The sequence below is a fragment of the Aspergillus ochraceoroseus genome, assembly GCF_002846915.1.
Source record: "Aspergillus ochraceoroseus IBT 24754 chromosome Unknown P175scaffold_1, whole genome shotgun sequence".
Taxonomy (NCBI): domain Eukaryota; kingdom Fungi; phylum Ascomycota; class Eurotiomycetes; order Eurotiales; family Aspergillaceae; genus Aspergillus; species Aspergillus ochraceoroseus.
This window is the reverse complement of record NW_024468476.1, coordinates 5356733-5377858: the sequence shown is the minus strand read 5'-3', so window position 1 is coordinate 5377858 and position 21126 is coordinate 5356733. Positions and strand designations below refer to the sequence as shown.

General features: G+C 49.0%; 6 protein-coding genes across 6 annotated transcripts; 4 read left to right on the top strand and 2 right to left on the bottom strand.

Moving 5' to 3' along the window:
* Window positions 1-113: 113 nt before the first annotated feature.
* P175DRAFT_0554686 (uncharacterized protein) lies at window positions 114-5925 on the bottom strand. Its single transcript, XM_040900574.1, has 9 exons — window positions 5214-5925; window positions 4904-5152; window positions 3796-4841; window positions 3380-3525; window positions 3149-3306; window positions 2988-3052; window positions 2762-2926; window positions 370-2682; window positions 114-308 (listed from the first exon to the last, which is right to left on the bottom strand). The coding sequence occupies exons 1-9, from the start codon at window positions 5833-5835 to the stop codon at window positions 282-284; spliced, it is 4791 nt and encodes a 1596-aa protein (XP_040756846.1). The 5' UTR covers window positions 5836-5925; the 3' UTR covers window positions 114-281.
* Window positions 5926-5960: 35 nt separating this feature from the next.
* On the top strand, window positions 5961-9315 carry P175DRAFT_079392 (mismatch repair ATPase MLH1). Its single transcript, XM_040901102.1, has 4 exons — window positions 5961-6520; window positions 6568-6747; window positions 6808-7074; window positions 7123-9315. Exons 1-4 carry the CDS (start codon window positions 6425-6427, stop codon window positions 8857-8859), a joined length of 2280 nt encoding a protein of 759 aa, XP_040756845.1. The 5' UTR covers window positions 5961-6424; the 3' UTR covers window positions 8860-9315.
* On the bottom strand, window positions 9063-11002 carry P175DRAFT_078915 (phosphoinositide binding protein ATG18). The gene is made up of 5 exons (XM_040901099.1): window positions 10849-11002; window positions 10621-10775; window positions 10348-10507; window positions 9409-10291; window positions 9063-9315 (listed from the first exon to the last, which is right to left on the bottom strand). Exons 1-5 carry the CDS (start codon window positions 10898-10900, stop codon window positions 9267-9269), a joined length of 1299 nt encoding a protein of 432 aa, XP_040756844.1. The 5' UTR covers window positions 10901-11002; the 3' UTR covers window positions 9063-9266.
* Window positions 11003-11346: 344 nt separating this feature from the next.
* Window positions 11347-15385, top strand: P175DRAFT_0472781 (tRNA methyltransferase PPM2). The gene is made up of 6 exons (XM_040895144.1): window positions 11347-11511; window positions 11581-11798; window positions 11867-12231; window positions 12297-14017; window positions 14076-14366; window positions 14433-15385. Exons 1-6 carry the CDS (start codon window positions 11437-11439, stop codon window positions 14889-14891), a joined length of 3129 nt encoding a protein of 1042 aa, XP_040756843.1. The 5' UTR covers window positions 11347-11436; the 3' UTR covers window positions 14892-15385.
* A 1354-nt stretch (window positions 15386-16739) lies between these two features.
* Window positions 16740-16913, top strand: P175DRAFT_0452244 (uncharacterized protein; the record flags this gene model as incomplete). Its single annotated transcript, XM_040894512.1, has 1 exon — window positions 16740-16913. A coding segment is annotated over one exon (172 nt), but the record flags the coding sequence as incomplete, so codon positions are not given.
* A 97-nt stretch (window positions 16914-17010) lies between these two features.
* On the top strand, window positions 17011-19631 carry pps1 (tyrosine/serine/threonine protein phosphatase PPS1). Its single transcript, XM_040901100.1, has 6 exons — window positions 17011-18050; window positions 18103-18189; window positions 18250-19140; window positions 19196-19316; window positions 19365-19421; window positions 19501-19631. Exons 1-6 carry the CDS (start codon window positions 17300-17302, stop codon window positions 19622-19624), a joined length of 2031 nt encoding a protein of 676 aa, XP_040756841.1. The 5' UTR covers window positions 17011-17299; the 3' UTR covers window positions 19625-19631.
* Window positions 19632-21126: the final 1495 nt, after the last annotated feature.

Genomic DNA, 21126 nt, shown 5'->3' with positions numbered 1-21126 from the left:
AAAAAAAGACTTATCTCCCCTACCCTATGCCCTAACTACCATTTCGGGAGTCCTACCCGTCTAGATATATATCTAAAGTACCTACGGAGTACTCAAGCATAATTCTTTCTTTTCAAATTATGTATTCATTGATTGATTGAATAAGGGTAAAATTTAGTCATTAATATTTTCAGACTTTTTTCTGAATACATTAATAAACCTAAACTGTATAGGAGCGCTTAGAACTACCTGCGCTCGATCTAGCTCTCAAAAATTTCCTATAACACGGTGTTTTGCCATTCTTAGGTGGAACTTTCCCAGTCAGGGTTCTGGAAATTCACGTTAGTCACGTCAAGACAGACTAAAAGATTAGTGAGAGGACTAGCTTACCTTGCGCAGGATTACCAAACCCTCCAGGGTGCTGCTGAGAGGGATGTATTGCTCATCCTCCAGTTCTGCTCGTTCACCGTAAGACAGGAGCACGGGAGTGCTCTGTGTTTGCCAACCAGTAATAGTCTTGGGACGACCGGCTTGTCCAACAACATCGACAGCCTGTCCTACTCTCACGTTCACTGTGAGGGGTTGCAAATCCTCGTCGAGAGTAACAAGGAAGCGTGGGTACATGGCAGTGATGAGGAAGTAAAGGAGGTAGTGATGTTCGGCGAGGATAAATTGCTTCGCATCAATCAAAGACACGAGGACGGTGAGCAGACCAGCAGCCGATACACGGCTTAGGACCTGTCGGTCAGTGTGGAAAGGATTTAATGTCATGGTGCCTTTGCCCATATGCAAAAGACCTTGGGCAATGCGCACCATGAACAAGGTATTCTGGTCACGGTGATAGTAACTGGCCAACTGTCTTAGCAGCTGCGCCAAACGGGAGTTCTTCGTGCCAGCGCCGCAAAGACCCATGGCGAAAATAGCGTTGATGGCGACGTCGTTATCGTTGTCGTGGCTGTATCTGGAGAGAGTATCGTACACCTTCATCTGAGGGTTACTGGGGCTGATCAGGCCCATAGCAAGAGGAACTGCCTTGCGAATATTGCTGGCGCCGTAATGCATAAGGTGACCAAATTGTCTCAGAATCATATCTTGTCCGACTTCTTCTCCCATAGCAATCAGCGAAAGACCCAGAACGGCGTACGACTGAACAAGCTCGTCACCCATCTTCTCATCTGATTCCTCGATCACATCGTTGCAAATGTGGAGAAGTTCTTGAAGCTTTAGTACTGTGCCGGTACCTGCCCAAGCGCATACGGACGCAAGCACAGACGTAGGCTTGGCCATTGGGTGATCGACTGCCTTGAGAATGTCAAGGATCACGTCAACTTCCTCCTGACGACCGAAGTACAGCAGGGCTAGACCCAGAGCCATAAATCGAGTCCACTTATCCTTGAGATGTTTCTGTCGCTCTTCATCCATCAGTGTCGTAGCAATAGCCTCGCTGACTTGATGGTTTGAGGAGCCAACAAATATAAGGCCAAGAGAAACAGCTGCCATCGCGGAGAGCTGCATGTCGAGAGAAACGTCCTCCACAATAGGCAGGAGAACGTCAAGCAGCTCCTCTTTGTTTGAGCCAGCATATGCCAAACCAAGACCCATAATCGATGCAACTCTCATAGGCAGGTTCTTCGCTTCCAAATTATCGGGATCGCTCAAGAGGGCTAGAGCAGGGTCCGAGTCAATTCTGACGCCGGAGTTGAGAATACCGATCGAGAGTAGCGCACCAGCCTTGATCTGGTCCTCTGAGGCATAGGTATACTTGTCGATTTTGTCCAAACCAATTTCGACATCCTGGTGCAGGAGCATACCCATGGAGGCGGTTGTCGATAGCATACCGTCATCTTTGGTCTTCCATACCCAAGGACCCTTGTCACCATCAACAAGCATCATCTTGTCATTTCCAAAGCCAGCATTCGCAAAAGCGTTCACGAAGGCGCTGGCTAGATTGTGTCTTGCAGAGTCAACGTTGGTGAGGCCAGCTCCTCGGCTGCTTTCTAGGTGAGTCTCGTAGATATCCTCCGGCATCTTCGGATCAAGAATATTGAGTTCTTTGCCAAGAGACTTGAAGTGCTTTGGGATCGATGTATTGTTCAAGCAGTCCATGAAAGTCTGGTCTTCCTCATCCTCAGGAGAGGGATCAAGCCATATTTGTTGTCTAGCCACCAGGAAGGCCATCTGCTTTTTAATCGATTGATCCGTAGTGGCGTTCAGGTCGCTCTTGATAAGATCGGTATCATTCAGCCGGATAGCAAGGACAATGGCTTTGGTGAGCTCCTTGTAACGAACATATATCTCGTGCGCTGTTCGGAGGAATTGCTGGTCTTCCGGGTATGTGAGAAGGTTGACCATGCTAACCATGTACAAGCAAACCCTCGCGTATGTGTTTTCGTCAACGAAGCGAGGGATCTCTTCGATAATCTCGAGTTCGCTCAGAAGGTCAACTGCATCGGCCTCGGCGTTGTGGCTCAGGAAATATGGAACAAGAGACAAAGCGAGATCAATCAAGTCTTGTACATCCTTCTCGGCATTCAACCTGTTCTGGTATTCCTGACCGATCTCGAGCGCCAAGTGCCTAACATATTCGTGGCCCCAGGAACCGAGATCGTTAGACTTTGTGAGCAAGCGGTATTTGAGGGTTTCAAGTTTCTCCTCATCTCCGTAGGTCATTCCAAGAACGGACAGCATATCAGCCAAAGCGTCCTAAATTCAAGAAAAAAAAAAAGTCCCACTGTTAGCTTCGTTACTCGACTCTTAATGCATCTCGACAGGTAGAACCTACCTTGACTGTACCCGCTGACCACTTGTCGTACAACGCTGCCAGATCGTCATAGTGTGGACGTAGGAACTTCAGAGGCTTGGGGACTGCAGTCATAGAAGAGGTAGAGGTTTTGATGAAGTTCTTAATAGCGTCCAAGGCAGGTCCATATAGGGAGGCATCCGGCTCCTACGATGAAGGGCGATTAGCGACAAGGTACTGAGCAGGGAAGCGGGATCTACCACAATACCTTTAACCTCTCCACAAGCATCTCAAGCTCGTTTTTCAGCTGTTGGTCCTCTTCACTCAGTTCCTCTGGATAGTTACTGGATTAGTGCACTGATGAAAACGACAAGCCACTGGGGAAAGAAGCCATCCCGCGTGGTTCGAGACCACGGCTCAGTCACCTACCTTCCTTCGGCGCTTCACCCTTCTGCTTTTCATCAGATTGTGTCTTCTCTTCAGGCTTGCTCTTTTTTCCTCCAACAAGATCCTTGACATCGTCAACCTTGCCCTTGCCCTTGTCGGCCGGAGCTGACCGCTCGCCTTCCTTCGCCATTTTGGAATCGCTATCTGGCGATGAAGAACCTTGTAGAATCCGGGATGTGGAAGGTGGGTTGTGGGAGGAGAACGACAGTGTACGTTCGGATCACGCGGGTATATGTAGAAGGAAGCTTGTTCGTAGTCAGGGATGAGGTAGAGAATGATTCATAAGCTTTGTTGATGGGAAGCAAAGAGCTCTCTGCCTCTCGTCGCCGCCGCTCGGGGTGTTGCGCCAGTGGAGCTGCCTGCGTCTTATGTAAGTCAGATTTGCCAAGAAACCGGGTGGTGTCGAATCACGTGGGTTAGATGCCCAAAGTATTGGTTGCGTCTGTTCAATCGCTTTCGAAGTCCAAGTAGGTATTATTAAATCGTGGTATATTTCTATAATCAATATTTACAAGATATGGTTGCGCGAAAAGCCCGCCTTTCTAATTGCACGATCACTCCTCCGTACAAAACAAGTTCTCCGCACTCATTGTATTAGGCAAGTCTCCCGTGCACCCACCATAGCGAACCCTGAACTTGTCCAGGTACTCTTCAGTGTCTCGAGCAAAGACAAATTCTGACATCTCCTCGCCACGGTATGAGAAGATTGGTAACTGGACCATGTCCGGAAGCTCTAGAGAAAACATGTCAAGGAGGGACATTACTGTAGGAGCACGGCTCAAGGGTAGTTCAGTAGGATCCTCCTCCTCCTCCTCCAAAACGGCACTTGTTGTAAAACTGGACGCATCCTGGGGGAATTCTTCTGGATATTGAAAGAGCTCATAATGTAGACTAGCAAGGGAAAACTTGCTCTTCCTAGGAAACGCAGGATAGAGCAGGTAATAGCCTTTTGCACGAATCAACTCGAGCAGATATTCCATAAACGCAGGATATCTCTTGGAAATAACCTTATCATTTGGTAGTGATTCGGTTCTCATACTCTGCGCTGCAAGGCGGCGCGAAAGAAAAGAGTGGAACTCGGCCCATTTGTCGCCAAAATATAGAGCTGCATTGCTATTTGGAGCCTGCCAGAGAAAAAGGGGGAGAGTTAAATCAGGGTTATTAAGGTCGGAAAGTTGATAGTTGTCAATATTTGGGATTGTAAACGGGTTAGTATCCGTGACACGCGCGGTTGGGAGTTCGAGGGAAATCCCCATGAGCCGCGAGGATGGTATGTTTGGGCGAGCTGAATATTTGTACTTCAGCAGAGTATACATCATATAATGATAGAACGATGGTGCAAGTTCGATATTGGGCGACAGGACAAGCACATGTGACAGGCTGAGGTCTCTGGGATAGAAAGCCTCAACCGCCCGGACAGAAGCCTCAGTGGGGTCCGGATAATCTAGCTGTATTCGCCGCCGAATGGTCACTTTGTTCAAGGTATTTGAAGGCCATTTCAGTGTTTTGAGAAATCGCAGAAGCTCCTGGTCCACACGAGAAGGAAGCTCGATGGTTAAGCTGGGAGCGGATCCTAGGAAATCGGCATGTTCTAAGGATCTAATTAACCTGATAAGTGACCCAGCTGAATCTGGGAAAGCGTAAATGAGAAGTTCGACATGCACGTCATTCCAAACTACCAAAGCAAACGGTTAGCAAAGTACTAATGCGTTTAGGCACATTGGTGATGAAATTTACCTCGAAGCGCGCTACTATCTAGGTCTGCCATCCACATGAGATCTCTCGAGGGACGAGGAAGCGCAAGATGAGGAAGATCGAGATCACGAATCTTTTGGATGCCTTTCCAAAAGGAAGGATCTTCCTGTGACTCCCCTTGCGTGATCACCACTTGTGGATGAAGATAAACGCTAACGTAGGGCAACACTACAGCCACTGCTTGCTCCAGGCGTTCAGCTGTAAATGAATCGCTGCCGGTTGCACGAGCGTCTATTGAAACCATGCATGTGTTAGTCAATGCATTTGATACGGCGCGTGTGGTGCAACATACCATGCCAGTTAAGTGGGCAATTCACACTATTTATCCCATTGACTTTCTGAATCCCCTTAATGGAAATCGTGACATCAATCCCTGACATTAATAGAAAATGCACCTCATTCAGTTTTTGATTTGCCATCCGACACGCGAGAGGCAACATATCCGACAGACTTCGGAGCGATGCGGCCGCAAACACCGTTGCGGTAGAGGAGACCTTCCCATCGCGGCTGGGAGGCTTCTGGAAAAGTCTTAGGGATTTCCCCAACATGGGAAAGTGCATTGTATTCTCATCATAAGTTTCATCTTGATTTTCGGGATTGAAGTCGCCCTGCGAAGGGGGATTGGACAGGGGGTTCAATGAAGGAGTACCAGGGACCTGAAGTGGGTTTTGCTGGTATGGAGGTGTGTTCGCTTTTAACCGTTCCGCAACAGGAGGCAGGTCGGTTGGCATATTCTTGAAAAACAAATATAGAAGATATAGTATCAAGAATCCGAGAAGCATGCGCCGGCGTCGAGGCACCTTCCACTGTTTCGGTTGCCATAGATGCTCCCGAAGTAAGCTGGGCTGGTGGTCGTCATATTTCTTTCCTAGCTCTTCATCGACCAAAAAGGAGGGACGCTTGGACGGTGGCATGGTTTAGACATATGAGCAAAAGCTCCAAGGGAGCTTGAATATGGAGCGATGGCATCGGCCACAAGGAAGGGAAGCAACGGCGCGAATAAATGAGATGAGGCCTTTGGCAACGCGGATGTTCCTGTACTGACGCTTTCGGAGGGCGGTCGGAGTCGGGGACTTCAGTCCCTGAATAATCACACTAACTCGGTGATAGCGAGCAAGCCTCCATCGTCTTTCTACCACCTTATTTATCGGGTTTTTATTGACGACCTATCGGTTGGATTCGAAGGACAATACCAGTGGCTCAATCGCTTTAATCAGAGTCCAGATTGATCACTTTGTTCAAATTGTCAGATCGTTCATCCCCGTCCCCGAAAAAGCCGCATCCGTAATACTCTTTGGGTTCTCCATAACATCACATCACGATCAATTGGTTTCTCTGGCCAAAATAAAGATGCATGGAAACTAGAGAACGTATTCGCGTTTGGGGTTATTTGCGTATGGGTTAAACATACAACTCTCCTCTTGCTAGGAATGCTGCTTTCCAACCCGCATAACAACCTGTTATAAAACGCAATAGAGAGCCGTTTCTATTCCCTTGACAAGCATGGAGCCCGATATGGAGGTCGACACTTCAGAGCCCCGTGGGATAAAAAGGCCAATCGAGGAGAGTGAAGCACCCCGTGGACCGAAGAGGATCCGGGTAAGTTGACCCAAAGCGAGTTTTGCTTCTCGTCTAATACATGCTAGGCTCTTGACCCTGATGTAGTGAACAAGATCGCAGCGGGGGAGATCATCGTAGCCCCTATGCACGCTCTTAAAGAACTTATAGAAAATGCGGTTGATGCCGGGTCTTCTTCAATCGAGATCTTAGTCAAAGACGGTGGCCTTAAGCTACTCCAGATCACCGACAATGGCCATGGGATCGATGTAAGTTGTTCCTACATGTCTGCCATACTGGCGTCTTAACTAATCTGCCTGTCAATATAGAGAGATGATTTACCTATTTTGTGTGAAAGATTTACGACTTCCAAACTCAAAGAATTTGAAGACCTTACTTCGATAGCTACGTACGGTTTTCGGGGCGAAGCGCTGGCTAGTATAAGCCACATTGCCCATCTAACGGTGACTACCAAGACCGCAGGCTCTAGTTGTGCATGGAGAGCTCACTATAGCGACGGGAAACTGGTACCGCCGAAACCAGGGCAGAGTGCGGCCCCGAAAGCTACGGCAGGGCGTGGCGGGACACAGATAACAGTATGTCAAAAGCCACTTCTTGCAGCTATCAACACCTGACTGGACTAGGTCGAGGACTTATTTTACAATGTGCCCACTAGACGCCGCGCGTTCCGCTCAGCTAGCGAGGAGTACGCAAAGATTCTGGACGTTGTTGGACGCTATGCAGTTCACTGCACCGGAGTCGCCTTCTCATGCCGTAAGCACGGGGATTCAGGCGTTAGCATCTCGACTGGTGCTGCTGCAAGCAACAGTGACCGGATTCGCCAGATTCATGGTAGCGCAGTAGCCAATGAACTGGTGGAATTCAGTGTCAAAGACCCGAAGCTAGGGTTTACCTCTTCTGGGCTTGCAACAAACGCGAACTATCATGTTAAACGAACTACCATCCTCCTCTTCATTAACCATCGCTCTGTAGAGTCTACTGCTATAAAACGGGCGATCGAACAAACATATTCAAACTTTCTACCCAAAGGTGGTCACCCCTTTGTCTATATCGACGTCGAGATCGAACCGCACAGACTGGATGTAAATGTCCACCCCACTAAACGGGAGGTGAATTTCCTGAACGAGGACGAGATTATCGAGAGCATCTGCAACGAAATCAGGTCGAAGCTGGCGCAGGTAGATTCTAGCCGAACATTTTTAACGCAAACTCTTCTTCCGTCCGTACAAACAATCGACCCTTCATCCCGAGATGGTGTACCAACCGACAGTGGAGTTTCTGCTCCGAAAACCCCTGCAACAGCAAAGAAACCTTACGAGCACAATCTAGTCAGGACCGACTCACGCGTGCGGAAAATAACCTCAATGTTATCGCCGGCCATGCAGCAAACCCCACCAGGATCCCAGGCAGAAACAACGTCCCTTACGGTCCCAGAGGAAGGTCTCCAGTACGAGACTACAGACCGCGAGCCGCTGAAAATCGCTTTAACGTCCATCAAAAACCTCCGCGCAGCCGTTCGCAACTCCATGCACAACACCTTAACCGAAACAATGGCAACCCACACCTATGTCGGGCTAGTCGACGAGCGGCGCCGCATTGCCGCCATCCAATCCGGCGTAAAGCTCTACCTCATCGACTACGGAATGTTCTGCAGTGAATTCTTCTACCAGATCGGCCTCACGGACTTTGGAAACTTCGGAACCATCAAGCTCGACCCGGCCCCCAAACTCATCGACATCCTCCAAATCGCCGCAGACGCCGAACGCGAGGCTCATCATTCCCGCAGCGCAAACGAAGCCACGCAACAATCAGCAGCGGAACTACAACAGAATGAAATCTTCACCAACGCCCCCGAAATCGTCACCCAGACACTGATGGAAAGAAAGGAAATGCTCAACGAGTATTTCTCAATCGAGATTTCAGACGATGGCCATCTCCTCTCCATTCCGCTACTCCTGAAAGGCTACCTTCCCTGCCTAGGAAAGCTCCCCCGCTTCTTACTCCGCTTAGGTCCCTACGTGGACTGGACAAACGAACAGGAATGCTTCCGGACCTTCCTGTGGGAACTTGCGGCGTTCTATACACCGGAGCAACTCCCCCCTCCTCCTCCTTCCTCTCTCCCAGGGCCGCCGAACCCCGAGGCTAATTCTACAGAAACCTCAGGGCCCGAAGAGGCAGAAACTCAGGAGGCCGAAAATGAATCGGCTACCCAGCTGCGTCGACTGCAGATGACTCGTATGCTCGAGCACGCGGTGTTCCCTGCTCTTCGGGCACGGCTGGTTGCCACGACGCGACTTCTTCGGGGCGTGGTGGAGGTTGCGGATTTGAAGGGATTATATAGAGTTTTTGAGAGATGTTAAATGTAATGGACACATACGGATATCTGGGATTGCTGTTTACCAGGAAAGTAAGCACACGACTAAAAGGGGTTGTTTCATCTTCTAAGCTAGATGGATGATACACCATGATCTGTACTAGATAAGATAAGATAGGATACCTAGGGCCAAGGATGAGGATGGAGGGAAGAGTAGTAAGTAGGAATAGCTACCGGAGCAGCTAATGTAAAAGAGGAGGTGAGATGCTCGTTGTCGGTAGCAGGTTAAATTAGAGAGGGGAAAGGAGTGGACGGACGAGAGATAGATAACAACTCAACATTCATGAAGCTTAGAGAAGAAAGGAATGCAGCGCAAATGATCCTAGCCAGGGGAGGGGGGGCTGAGTGCAGTGGTATCAAAGGTAGTTAGTTATATGGGCATTGAATAGCAAATTAATAATCAGTTATGGAGTATCCCAGCCTATCGTTCGTGTCGAGGAGTCTGTAGAGGATGAGAATGGGTTAGCATTACTGGAAAGAGGGAAAAAAAAAAAAAAAAAAAAAAAAAAAAAAGGGAAAGAAGGGGAAGACTCACGAGTATTGTTTAATTAGTGTCCCCTCTCCTCCTTTGGAAAGATCGATGCTAAACACGTAGAAGTTTCCGTCACTGGTCACCACCATTACTTGTGGCGTATTACTACTCATCGCAACCACGCTTCGTAACGGGCCATTATTATTCCCGTTCTGCCCAGATCCCTGGTTTGATTTGGGGATCTTGATCCAGGCGAAATCCCGCGCTGGCTCCCACATCTCGCTGACGCCCTTCGGGAGGTAGCCGCCAACTTTAGCAGCGAAGGAGCTACCGACAGTTTGCGAAGTGCGGCGGAGCATGCCCATCAAAGTGCCATTGTGTTTTCTAGACGATAGATCGGGAGAGCCGTTATCCTCGTCGACGGCGTCCGGGTCTGATGACTGGCCGAGGGAGCTCTGGCTGAAGCTGCGTTGGCGCGCTATGGGCAACGATGACGAAGGCGAAGGCTCTCGTGATTGCGAAGGGTGGGTGAGTTTGAAGAGATGGATAGTCTCTGTGGAAGATGAAACGCAGAGCAGCGTGGAGGTGGTGTTGAAGGACATGCTGTAGATCCTGGACGGGATTGATCCACGTCGGAATTGATATAGTTTCTGGCCATCGGGGACAGAAAAGACTCGCACGATGGTTCCCTTGTCGGATGCTGTGGCGATGAGGGTACCATCGCTATTGAGTGTTATACACGCTAGCGGGGAGCGATGCGCTTCAATCACGTTGATAGCCTCTAGTTTCAAGGTATCAAATATTAAAACCTCGCCGCTAGTCGGGGAGACATGGGTAGTCCCAGGAGGCGCATGAGCCGGAGGGTTGAAAGAAGAAGGGGCAGCTTTCTGTGGAAGCGGATAGGCAAGATAACAGTTATCAGACGACGGTGAAAGACCGCATATTGCTATGCTTTGTTAGACGTTGACCGGGGCCGCGCGCGAGCCTTCTTAGATGACTTACCGTTTGGGTTCGGTGAGGTTTCAATAGTGTACAGGAGCTTCATAGTTTGGATGTCATATAAATAAATCTGATCTTCTAGGACAATGACCAGTCGTTTTCGGTTCAGCTTGACCGCTAAAACGGTAGTTGGAAAGGTCAACTCGCATATTGTCGATTGACGCTATAGGGTAGTGGTTAGCGGAATGTGCCCGGGCCAGATCGAACCCAACGACGATGAGACGGTGCTGTCTGCGTTCATAAAGCAGAGCTGCAAGGTGCAAAAGGCCTACGAACCTTGGTATTTGTGATCTGAAGCCGACGGGGAGACAGGATGAGCGCAACCAGCGATGTTGAAAAGAGCATCTCGATGATAGCGATATTCCCCTCTTTTGTCTCATAGCTTTTGGCGAACGGGTCCGTCGTAAAGATCCGGAAACCCTTGGCAGTCGCTGATGATGTGTTAAGATTATTATTTCCCTTTCCCGAGTACGATACAGGGGTCTATAAAAGAAGAATGCTTACCCACAGCCAGGTAGCTATAATCCTGGTTGAAAGTCACAAAGTTCATCGCCATGTCTGCAGTAGATCGTTGGCTCGGATAGATCGATCGTGCCTCCTAAGCGCGCTCTACAAGGGGGGAGAGGGGTTGAAGAGATACAAGGGGAGATTATAAGAAAGGGGCCCCAAACTGTGAAGACTGGAATAAAGCAACAAACGCTCCAATATTCATAGGGTGGTGGAGGGGTTCGAAAGCGCCCATAACAGGGTCCCGGTTTTCTCTAAGCACGATCGTCTCGTTGCATCCCCCGCTGCTCACAGAGTAGTCGCCGTGTGTGTTTCAGCTGGATATGCCATGTAGAATCCGGCGAGCACCTTGGGTTATATTGAAAAACAGAACAGGAAAGACGAGAGTGGTTGCGGACGATCCGGGGGAATCGCCTGTTGGGTTTTGCCGCGGTTGGCGTTAAACGCGGCAAACGAGCCTGACGCTCGGGCCACATCTTGATTGATTAATTACGCGCACAAATTAATTTCTTCAACACTTCGCCCAGTGTTCTTCCCTCCCCACGAGAGATTTACAGGGCCGGGATCAATTACTTGTACGTCGCGATGGCTCCTCCGAAGCAGCCCGTTAAATCGGGTGTCAATTCGAAGGAGGAGAAGGCAGCCGATCTGGTAATGGGGGTAAGTCGCGATCTGACTATAAGCATCGATCTGGTACTAATTGCGGGCGACACTGTCTTTTCGGAATAGACAAACAACAGCAGTATAGTGTCGAAACGCAGTGTTGAAATGTTATACTACCCCGAGCCCCATTTCTTCCGGCACTTTGTCAAAAAACCGCAGCGACGTGCGCCGTTAATCAACCGTGGATACTGGCTTCGGATGCATGCCATGGCAGAGTCGGTGCGGAAGTTCATGAAAGAGCCCTCGGATAGACCCAAATTCGTCCTGAACCTAGGATGCGGATTGTGAGTTCGTAGGATGGAGATACTCGTTGTCCCGGCGGCCGGACCGTATGCTAAGTGAAGACTCGTAGTGATCCTCTCCCATTTATCCTCCTCAGTACCGATCGGTCTCTATGTAGTAATACGACCTTTGTGGATATCGACTATGAAAAACTGATGATCAATAAGAAAATGGCCATCCAGAGGACAGAAGTCATCACCCAGGTGCTGGGGAATGTAGAGTTCTTCTCCGACGATAGCGGCGTGCAGATCCGGAGCCCACAGTATATAGCTGTGGGGTGTGATCTGAAAAACCTCGATAAGCTGGATCGTGTGCTCAAGACGCATGTCCTGCCTGCCGAATGCGCCGTTCTCTTCCTCGCGGAGGTTTCCCTCACTTATATGGATGTCCAGTCCGCTAATGCGGTGGTTACGTGGGCGTCTAAGCTGAGCGATGGTAAGGGATGCATCTATTCTTTCGAAACCACACCCAAATTCCGTTGCTAAAACCTGCTTCAAAAGATGCCCAGTTCTGTATCCTAGAACAATATTTCCCCGACGGCCCCGATCACCCTTTCGCCTCCACCATGATGAAACATTTTAACAAGCTCGGCGCACCATTGTACTCCATCCACGAATATCCCTCACTAGCGGAGCAGGAGCAGCGTTTTAAGAACGCCGGATGGGAGTATGCCCATGCCCGCAGTCTCTGGGAGCTATGGTCGGACGATGAGTTTGTAGCGAGCGATCTGAGAACCTCGCTGGACGCCGTCGAGGCATTCGATGAATGGGAAGAGTTTGCACTATTTGCGTCTCACTATTTCTTGCTTCATGCTTCCACCAGACAAGGGTTGTCGTCGTCGTCGTCGTCGGGTTACAGCACATCCGGCGCCGGGTTATCCAGCCACCCGTCGGGAAATGAGTCGATGTCGGACCGGTTTAAAATACTACCCAATTGTGCTCCCCCAGTAGGTCAACGAAGGTTTGGTGCTCTGATCTCTGCAGGCAGCGGGAGTGTCGGTTACCATTCGGGACTGGGCCGGCAAACGCGCCTGGCAGATACCGACATATATACGGCATCCGGAGAAACAGAGTCCTCTGGTTTGCCTTTCCCTTCTCGCGATATTCCGGCACGTATGTGTCATACCGCAACCAGTCTAAATGGAAACGGCGACTGCTTGCTTGTTGGTGGGAGGGCCTCGCCCGCTGCAGCGCTCCAGGATTGCTGGTTGAGAAAGGAAAACGCGTGGTGTCCTAGCTCCCGTCTACCGATTCCTCGCTTTAGGCATAGCGCGACCAAGGTGACCATTCAGTCTGACTATGTCCTCGTATACGGTGGGAAAACGAGTACGGGTATAGCGTTGGATACTTGGTCACTGTGGAGCGACAACGGAGAAGGGTGGCAAACAGTTGATGTTGAGCCACCAGCGGCGCCAAAAGCTCGGTTTGGGGCTTGTCTTGGGACTATCGATGACACATCTGGTGTCCTCTTTGGTGGAATTGGGGCTGACGGGGTTATCTTGGAAGACTTCTGGATATGGAGATTGCACAAGCGGTCCAATGGATCGTTTTATATGGAACTGAGAGATTTGACGGAAGGCATGCGGAGGGCTGCCCCTCAATATGACTTCCTTCCTCGGTTTGGGGCGACCATCACTCCTACATCTTGGGGATTGGTGATAGTTGGCGGCGTTATCCCGCGGCAAATAGTCCCCTTTGGCCAGGAGATCTTGCTGCTTGATTCACCACAAGTTTTAAAGTGCTTTGATGGCGAGGCCTTACATTTGACGAGCCAGCCCGTTTTGTCTGCGATAGGGTTGAACCCGGCATTTGCTGGACCGCGTCCTCTACTAGTCGGCCATGCGGCATGTGCGGTATACCCAGACCAGCTACTTATCCTCGGCGGCGGCGCGGTGTGTTTCTCCTTTGGAACGCATTGGACGGAAGGTACTTGGACTCTACAGAGCAAAGAATCACCCTTCGACAATAGATGGATGCTATTTTCTGAGAGTAGCCCGCCTGTGAAAGGCGCGACAATTAAACCCAGGAAGCCCAAGAAGAAGGTTTACAAGTCCACCAAAAAAGTCACCACGATTCCCCGAATCCAAATCCAGACACCTGCGCAGTTTGAACAGGTTCTTGCGGGTGGCAAACCGGTCATTATTGAGGGATCGGACATCGGGCCGTGTACTGAACTCTGGACAAAGGAGTACCTAGTGAATGCCGTTGGGGCGGATAGGAAGGTAGGAATAGTGCCAGAAGGCGTATTTGCATGACCAGAGTATGACTAAAAGGATGCAGGTGGTTGTGCATGAGGCCGAATCAGAAATCATGAGTTTCCAAACAAAGAACTTCTCCTATACAACCAAGTCATTTGGGACTTTCATGGATGAGGTACACGCTGGTGGACGCCAATATCTCCGCAGTATCTCGGTTGAGCAACCAACCAAGTTACCGACACAGCTCGCCGTTGACTTTCCGAGCCTAACCAATGATTTCCGTCTCCCGGATGCCCTGTCCAGTGTTGTTGCCAATGCACATAGTTCACCTCTGAGGATTTCGGGGCCTGTTACATTGTGGCTTCATTACGACGTAAGTTTGCTTCCTGACTCAAGACATAAGCAGGAGGAAAATATTAACTGCAAGCTTCTCGTTTAGGTAATGGCGAATGTTCTGTGCCAAATTCAGGGTGAAAAGCGGCTCATTCTCTTTCCGCCTAGTGATGTGCAACACCTCGATGTGCCTGCTGGCGCTTCCAGTTCCAACATCAATATCTTCCAGAACCGTGCTGAGGGCACAATTGCCGCTATCCCACACACCACGCCACATGAAGCCCTCCTGCATCGTGGCGATATCCTGGTCATTCCGCCATTGTGGCTGCATACCGCAGCTCCAACGGGAGAAGTCAGCGTGGCGGTTAATGTGTTCTTTCGCAACCTGCCGCAGGGATACGCAGCCGGACGCGACGTCTATGGGAATCGCGACGTGCAAGCCTACGAAAAGGCAAGAAAGGACCTTGAGAAGATAGCCAAGTCATTCGATCGGTTGCCGCCTGATATGGCGCGTTTCTATTTACTGAGACTAGCCGACGAACTGCAGGAGACAGCTGAACGGTAACTAGGTGTGTATCTAATGAGGCCAACACAATCGTTCCTCACTGTGCTGTCGGAAGTCAGTTGGTGGAATTCTTATCGTCAAACACGACGGAAATATGTGTTCACTACCGCATTCGGTGGGAATAAACTGTGGGCTTGAATTTTTGCTTCCCATGGTCGCGCAACAGCTAACTTAGCCCATGCAGGCAGGCAGGCAGGCAGGCATGATAGCATGATGCAACAACCCCAGTGCAACCGGGTCACTTTTTGATGCAAACATTTGTTGGACGAAGCATAGGCCAATAGGAGTGAATGTGCCTAGGGGTAGTTGGTACCTACTGGAGTAGGTGGCAATAGAAGGTTGGCGCAGACTAAGCATGAAGAGAAAATACGGCACAACTGCTCTCATGGGTGCCAACGACAACACATCCCTGAACACACAATTCCTTATACGTCATCAAGGCTAAGGCGGGGATAAAACCTGTGTCGGGATGTTTTTTTTTTTTTTTTTTTTTTCAAATTAAGTTCTTCAATGGAGGGGAGGTGGGGATCTCGCGACCAAGTGCCTAGCTTTAGGGATAGTTAGTTAGTTACCCAACGATCTGAATCGAGACCAACCGTGGTTTTTGGTTGTTTGCCAATTGCTTATCCAGTTGGAAAAAAAAGGTGGAAGCGGCATAATACATACCTAGACAATTCAGATTCGACATGCCGACTGGGTAGGAAACCCGGGTCTTTGCAGGAATCTGTCATCATTCGTGATAATTGATTCGGACGGGGATCGCGTGCGCTACATTTTTAGTATTATTGAGTCGACGTTTGCCCAAAAACGATCTGGGAAACAGAAAAGGCTAAACGGGGATGAATGATTCAGTCATGAAGGCCTAGACCGGAAATCTTGCCCCGTCTGCTAGGGTAATTGAAATTCCCTGCGTTTATACCCCCGTATCACCAGATTGTCCAGGATAAAAAGTTGAGATAAGGAGGGGTAAAAATCCGGGTTTTGCCATAGTAATAATGCATTCGGATCTCCAAAGCCTCCTAAAACGAGGCGGAAGTATCCCGATGTAGACACTATGCGATCATCATTCTTATTGCCATTTTTCCTGTGATCGCAGTGGACACCCAAGGACGATGGGAAGGCGCATGACTGTAGGAGAACCATGGATCCTCCCAACGCACACCAACGGTTGTCGAGAAGCCTAGATAATGATGGAGGGGGATTCCACGGTGCCAATCAGAGAGCTGATATGTCCAGTCTGGCGGCCCTGCATTCTGTACATTTTTTCTGACGGGGGGGGAAGGGCAGGATCTCATTCGATGTGGCCGCTCGGCAGCATTGCGGGCTTCCTTCTTTTGTGCACCAGAATAAGTTGATGGTTCGGTTCGTCTGGAAGGTTCCTCCAGTAGCCCGAGACCCTATTGGGTGCGAGGTAACCAACATTGGCGTCGAGATGGTGTGGAGCGAAAGAAGTCGAATAAAAATAAAGACGGCAATAGCATAGTCCGAAGCCTAGCCGTCTCGATAGAACCGGGTTCGAGAGAAGGATTCCTTCTGTATCTGTGATTTTGAGTGAGTGTGATGTGTATAAGTGCACCTGTATGGCTTCAGGTGCCGTGCTTAGCTCCAGGGTTGAGAGTCATACCAGCAGATGGATGCCCAATATTGAGAATATTTTCAAGGAAAGTGTAGATAGAGAATCCTGTTCTTTATTGTTTGGATGTGACTGGATACTAGTACAGTGTATCCAGAAAGCAGTCTGTCCCACTGGACTCCCGTTACCCCTCCCCACTTTCTCTCTCTCTCTCTCTCTCTCTCATCGTCTCCAGAGATTCTACAGCTCCTGTTAACTCGGTACATATCTTCCTCTTCTTTCCATCCTCTGTTTCTTGTCCTCTTCCTATCTTTTCATTTCCACTATTTTTCCAATTGTTCGATCATCCCTGCGGTATTCTTGTCCTCCCTTATCGCTGTGGGGTTGTTAGGTTTTAGCTCATTCTCGCTGTGGGTGGGTACAACACCGTCATTACTCTTACCACTGTCACCACTCTTATTGAATCTTGTTGAATATCTATCAAGAGGCTCATCTATGCAACAAATGAGTGACTGATCTGACAGGAATTAGGTTTCTTGACGTTACGGGCTTTGCAAATGAGTAAGTGGTCGCGATCCTTCCACGCGCCACGCATCACTCCACGCCGTCTACCAGGATCTCCCGATTCTGACCCAGCTGACTCCTTTCAATAGAACAGACAGCTCCGAAAAAATTAACTGGATTTCATTCTGAATTTATCTAAAAAAAAAATAGAAAAGGGAAAAGGGAAAAGAAAAGGAAAAAGAAAAGCATGTGTCCTTGATCACCAGACGTTACTCAACTCCTGGCCATTGACTTTGATATCATCACGCCATATAATACGCGACCTGGAAGTATGGCAACTATTGTGGTGCAGCAGCAGACCTTGCGCCATGCTACTCCTCCTCCTGGTGCTGTTTCTGCAGCATTGAGCTTGAATAGAACCTCCTCTCCTATTCCGAACAAACACTTGCCGATATGCCCGACCGGCCCCTCTCCCATCCCGTCTCGCACCTCTTCGCCAATTCTCAAGGAGGATCTCAGTGTCCTCGCATCGTCACCCTTATACCCACCAGATGCATTTCCCAAGTTATCGGAATCGCCGCCCTTGTACTCGATAGAAATCGAAACACTGGCTGCTGCGATTGAACACTGTGCCTCACACCCTCTGCCGGACCCCACTCTAATGTTTCCTTGGCTCCATGGTTTACATCCCGAAAATATTCTTCAAGTGGGATTCTTCACCAATCGACGGCGTTCCCTCCGGCGTACTCCTAAATGCTGGAGGGGCCTGACTGTCGTTAAGGTCGGAGGCAACCTGACCACGGCTCGGCTAAAAGGAGCTGTGTCTCCTGAAGAGATTCTTGGGCCATCGGGCTTGGAGTTCCTGGCCGTAGATCCTCGAGAAGGGTTCTCTGTGCGCAATTTTCAAATCCAGACTGCCAAATTAGCCCCATTGTCGGATATTGTGGTTTACGGAGAGGATGGCGTTACTGCGAAGCAGCTCTTGGATGTTGCGACTAGGATCACAGCTGCGCAACATCACTGGAGAGTGAAACATGATGCGGACCAAACAATGCCATCCTATGGTACATTTATCGTCTCCAGTAAGTTGTTCTGCCGACTTCGACTTGCTCCGGACATGGCTGACGAACATAGGTCCCTTCTCCGACATCGAACGGAGAGCCCCTCACTTGGTAGCTATAAATTCTAGCGGCCATCTTACCGGCCATACGGTAGATTTCTGTGAGTTCCTTTTTTGGGGGTAGCTCTCCAGCCCCTAATTCTCCTCTAACATCGTATCAGTCCAATGGGAACGGCTAGAAATGTGTGAGATGTCTCGGGCGTCGGAAATCTCCAACAACGTTTGGCAAGGGCCTACACCTGATTATTTACTACGAGCGGGGGCGTGTGATTCTCCTTCAGTGGAATCCTTTGACCTGATGATTGAAGCGAACGACCTTGCGGGCATCCCGGGTCCTCGTCTTTTGGCCAACCTTAACAAGCAACTTGAAAACGGGCCACAACGGCTGGAGTTCCCTTCCTCCGGCTCCGTTTTACTCCCATCGGGCGACAACAGGGAAATTGACGACTTGGTAAACACCGTTCGATGGATGTACTATCTAGCAAACTCGGAAGGGCCAGAACCGGCAAAGGATGCTGATGGGGATGTCTCGATGGGCCTAGTCTCTAAAAAGCCACGCAAGATTCTCATCCATTGCCCGGACGGGTATACCGAAAGCTCTTTGTTGGTTATCGCCTACACAATGTTTGCTGAGGGCATCCCTGCCCACGAAGCTTGGCTAAGGCTTCACCGGGACAAGAAACGCAACTTCTTCGCCTACCCATCCGATGTCTCATTTCTACGAAGCGTACAAGAAAGACTTCTCCGAGAGAGCCCTTCGAGCCCGAAAAAGACCCGGGTTTCTGATCCCCAGTGGTTCAAGTACTGTGACGGTTCACTCCCGAGCCGCATTCTTCCGTATATGTATCTGGGGAATCTTTCTCACGCCAATAATCCGGATATGCTATGGGAGCTTGGCATTAGGCGGGTCCTGAGCATCGGGGAGGCAGTCTCCTGGAGTGATGTGGATATCGAGAAAATGGGACCGCAAAACCTCATGCACATTTCTCGGGTCCAGGACAACGGTATAGATCCGTTGACCCAGGAATTTGACCGTTGTTTGGAGTTTATCCGTAGGTTGCTCTTGTTGACGCATCAGGCCCATTTTACTAAGACTGATTTCTCTAGGCAAAGGAAAAGCCGATGGGATGGCTACTTTAGTCCATTGCCGCGTAGGGGTTTCCCGTTCCGCAACTATATGCATCGCGGAGGTGATGTCATCTCTAAACCTATCTTTCCCAAGGGCATAGTGCGTCATTCCCTTCCCCGCGCTTGGAGTTATCGCTCACCTATATAGTTGCTTCGTGCGGGCCAGAAGACTCAATGTTATCATTCAGCCTCATCTGCGGTTTGTGTAAGTCTGAACCCACTGTCGCGTTTGATCCCATTCCACTTCTAAAATCAACAACTAATGGACGGTTTTTTTTTTTTAGTTATGAGTTGTTGAAGTGGGAAGAGCTTCAAATGAAGAAGAACAGCAGACGCTTGAAGAGAGAACTCGAATGGTCGACGGTGGCTCGCGAAATCGCCCTGATGAACAAGCCATATTCGAGATAGCCAACTGTGACCCTCAAGACAAGGAGCCGATATGCTCTCGCAAACGGTTTCCACCATCAGCCCCAGGGCACCGCACGGCCTTTGTCCTGAGCCAAAAGGCAATTTGACGACTACATCCCCATGCCAAGGACATGGATAATGCAAAGAATGAACGGATGAGTGATGACCTGATGAGATATCTTTTACGTTGACTTTCAATTTCACAATCTCCATTTCCATTTCGAGTTTTGGCGCTAGACGGGTTCAATTTATACGGATGATGCCATGCGTTGATGCATATGATTATATTTATGTTCACATGCATATGTCCCACGAGTGTGTGTGTGTTTGATTTGTTGATCTGGCCCGGTGTTTATGACAGTGTTATAAGGGAGCAACCATTTCTTTTTTAAATTCAATCCTCTCAGACAATTCAATTTGGCTTGGTTCTGTACTCTGTGTCTTGGGTTCAAGAATTGTATAACCCATATCCACTGCTCTCTCTAGGTAATATGCTATGATGGCAAAATATATACGGACACTGCCCTAAGTTGGTAGGAGTATTGATGAGAGCAATCACATGTTATGAGTAAATATTGCCCATAAGTTTGATTTACTCAAACAATAGATAGTAAAAGTACTAGAAGTCAACCTCTATACACGCATTCATCCTGTAGAGCCCCTCCAGTTTCCCCCTTACAAATAGCATTCCTGTATAATAACATTTTTTTTCTTTGAAAAATGTGGAGTTAATAAGCATTTGATACTAACTAACTAGTTACTATTTTAGCCCTTCTTCACGTTGTTATGGCTAGGCACATACATGGAAGAGCAGATAGATGCTTTCCAATATGCCTAGATATTTTTTTTTAATTAACTTCAATAATATCCAGTGCACTGAATATTGGAGAGTAGCAGGCCTAGGGAGGGGAATTCTTACAGATATAATTCAGATCCTCGAGCGCAACTGGTGCTGTGCCCGTAGGAACCTGTGTAAATTAGGGTTACCACGGTCTCCTTACTTGATTGAGTGAGATTCGCAATTTTGGTGCTCGCTGCATGCGCTTGTCTTCTCTACTTATCTTAGAAATGGCAGACGTACCCTAGGTCTTCCTTCCAGCAATAAATTATATAATTGGAACCCACCTCGAGTATAATTTTGGCTTAATATCGGATGTCCTGAATGCCTTGGAGCCTTGGGCCTGGCATTTTGCATAGACCCGATTAGTCATAATAGAATTGTGCATAAGGTCACATGACCAATCCTCTTTCACCACTGAACAGAACTTGAGCAATACAATAAACAGCACGAATTCAAGGTCAAGTCCTAGATCGATTCGAATCTAGATATTTGTGCCTGGAAATAGGCAGTCTGCTCTGATTGTTTTAGCTTTACGCCTACGCCCCGTGAATTGTACCCCACCAAGTGAACAATATCCCTCGGCATCGAAAATAGACAAGCGAGTGGTTCTACTTTACATATCCCCCAGGGTGTGGTTGATTCGCAAGCTGACCCAGATAGT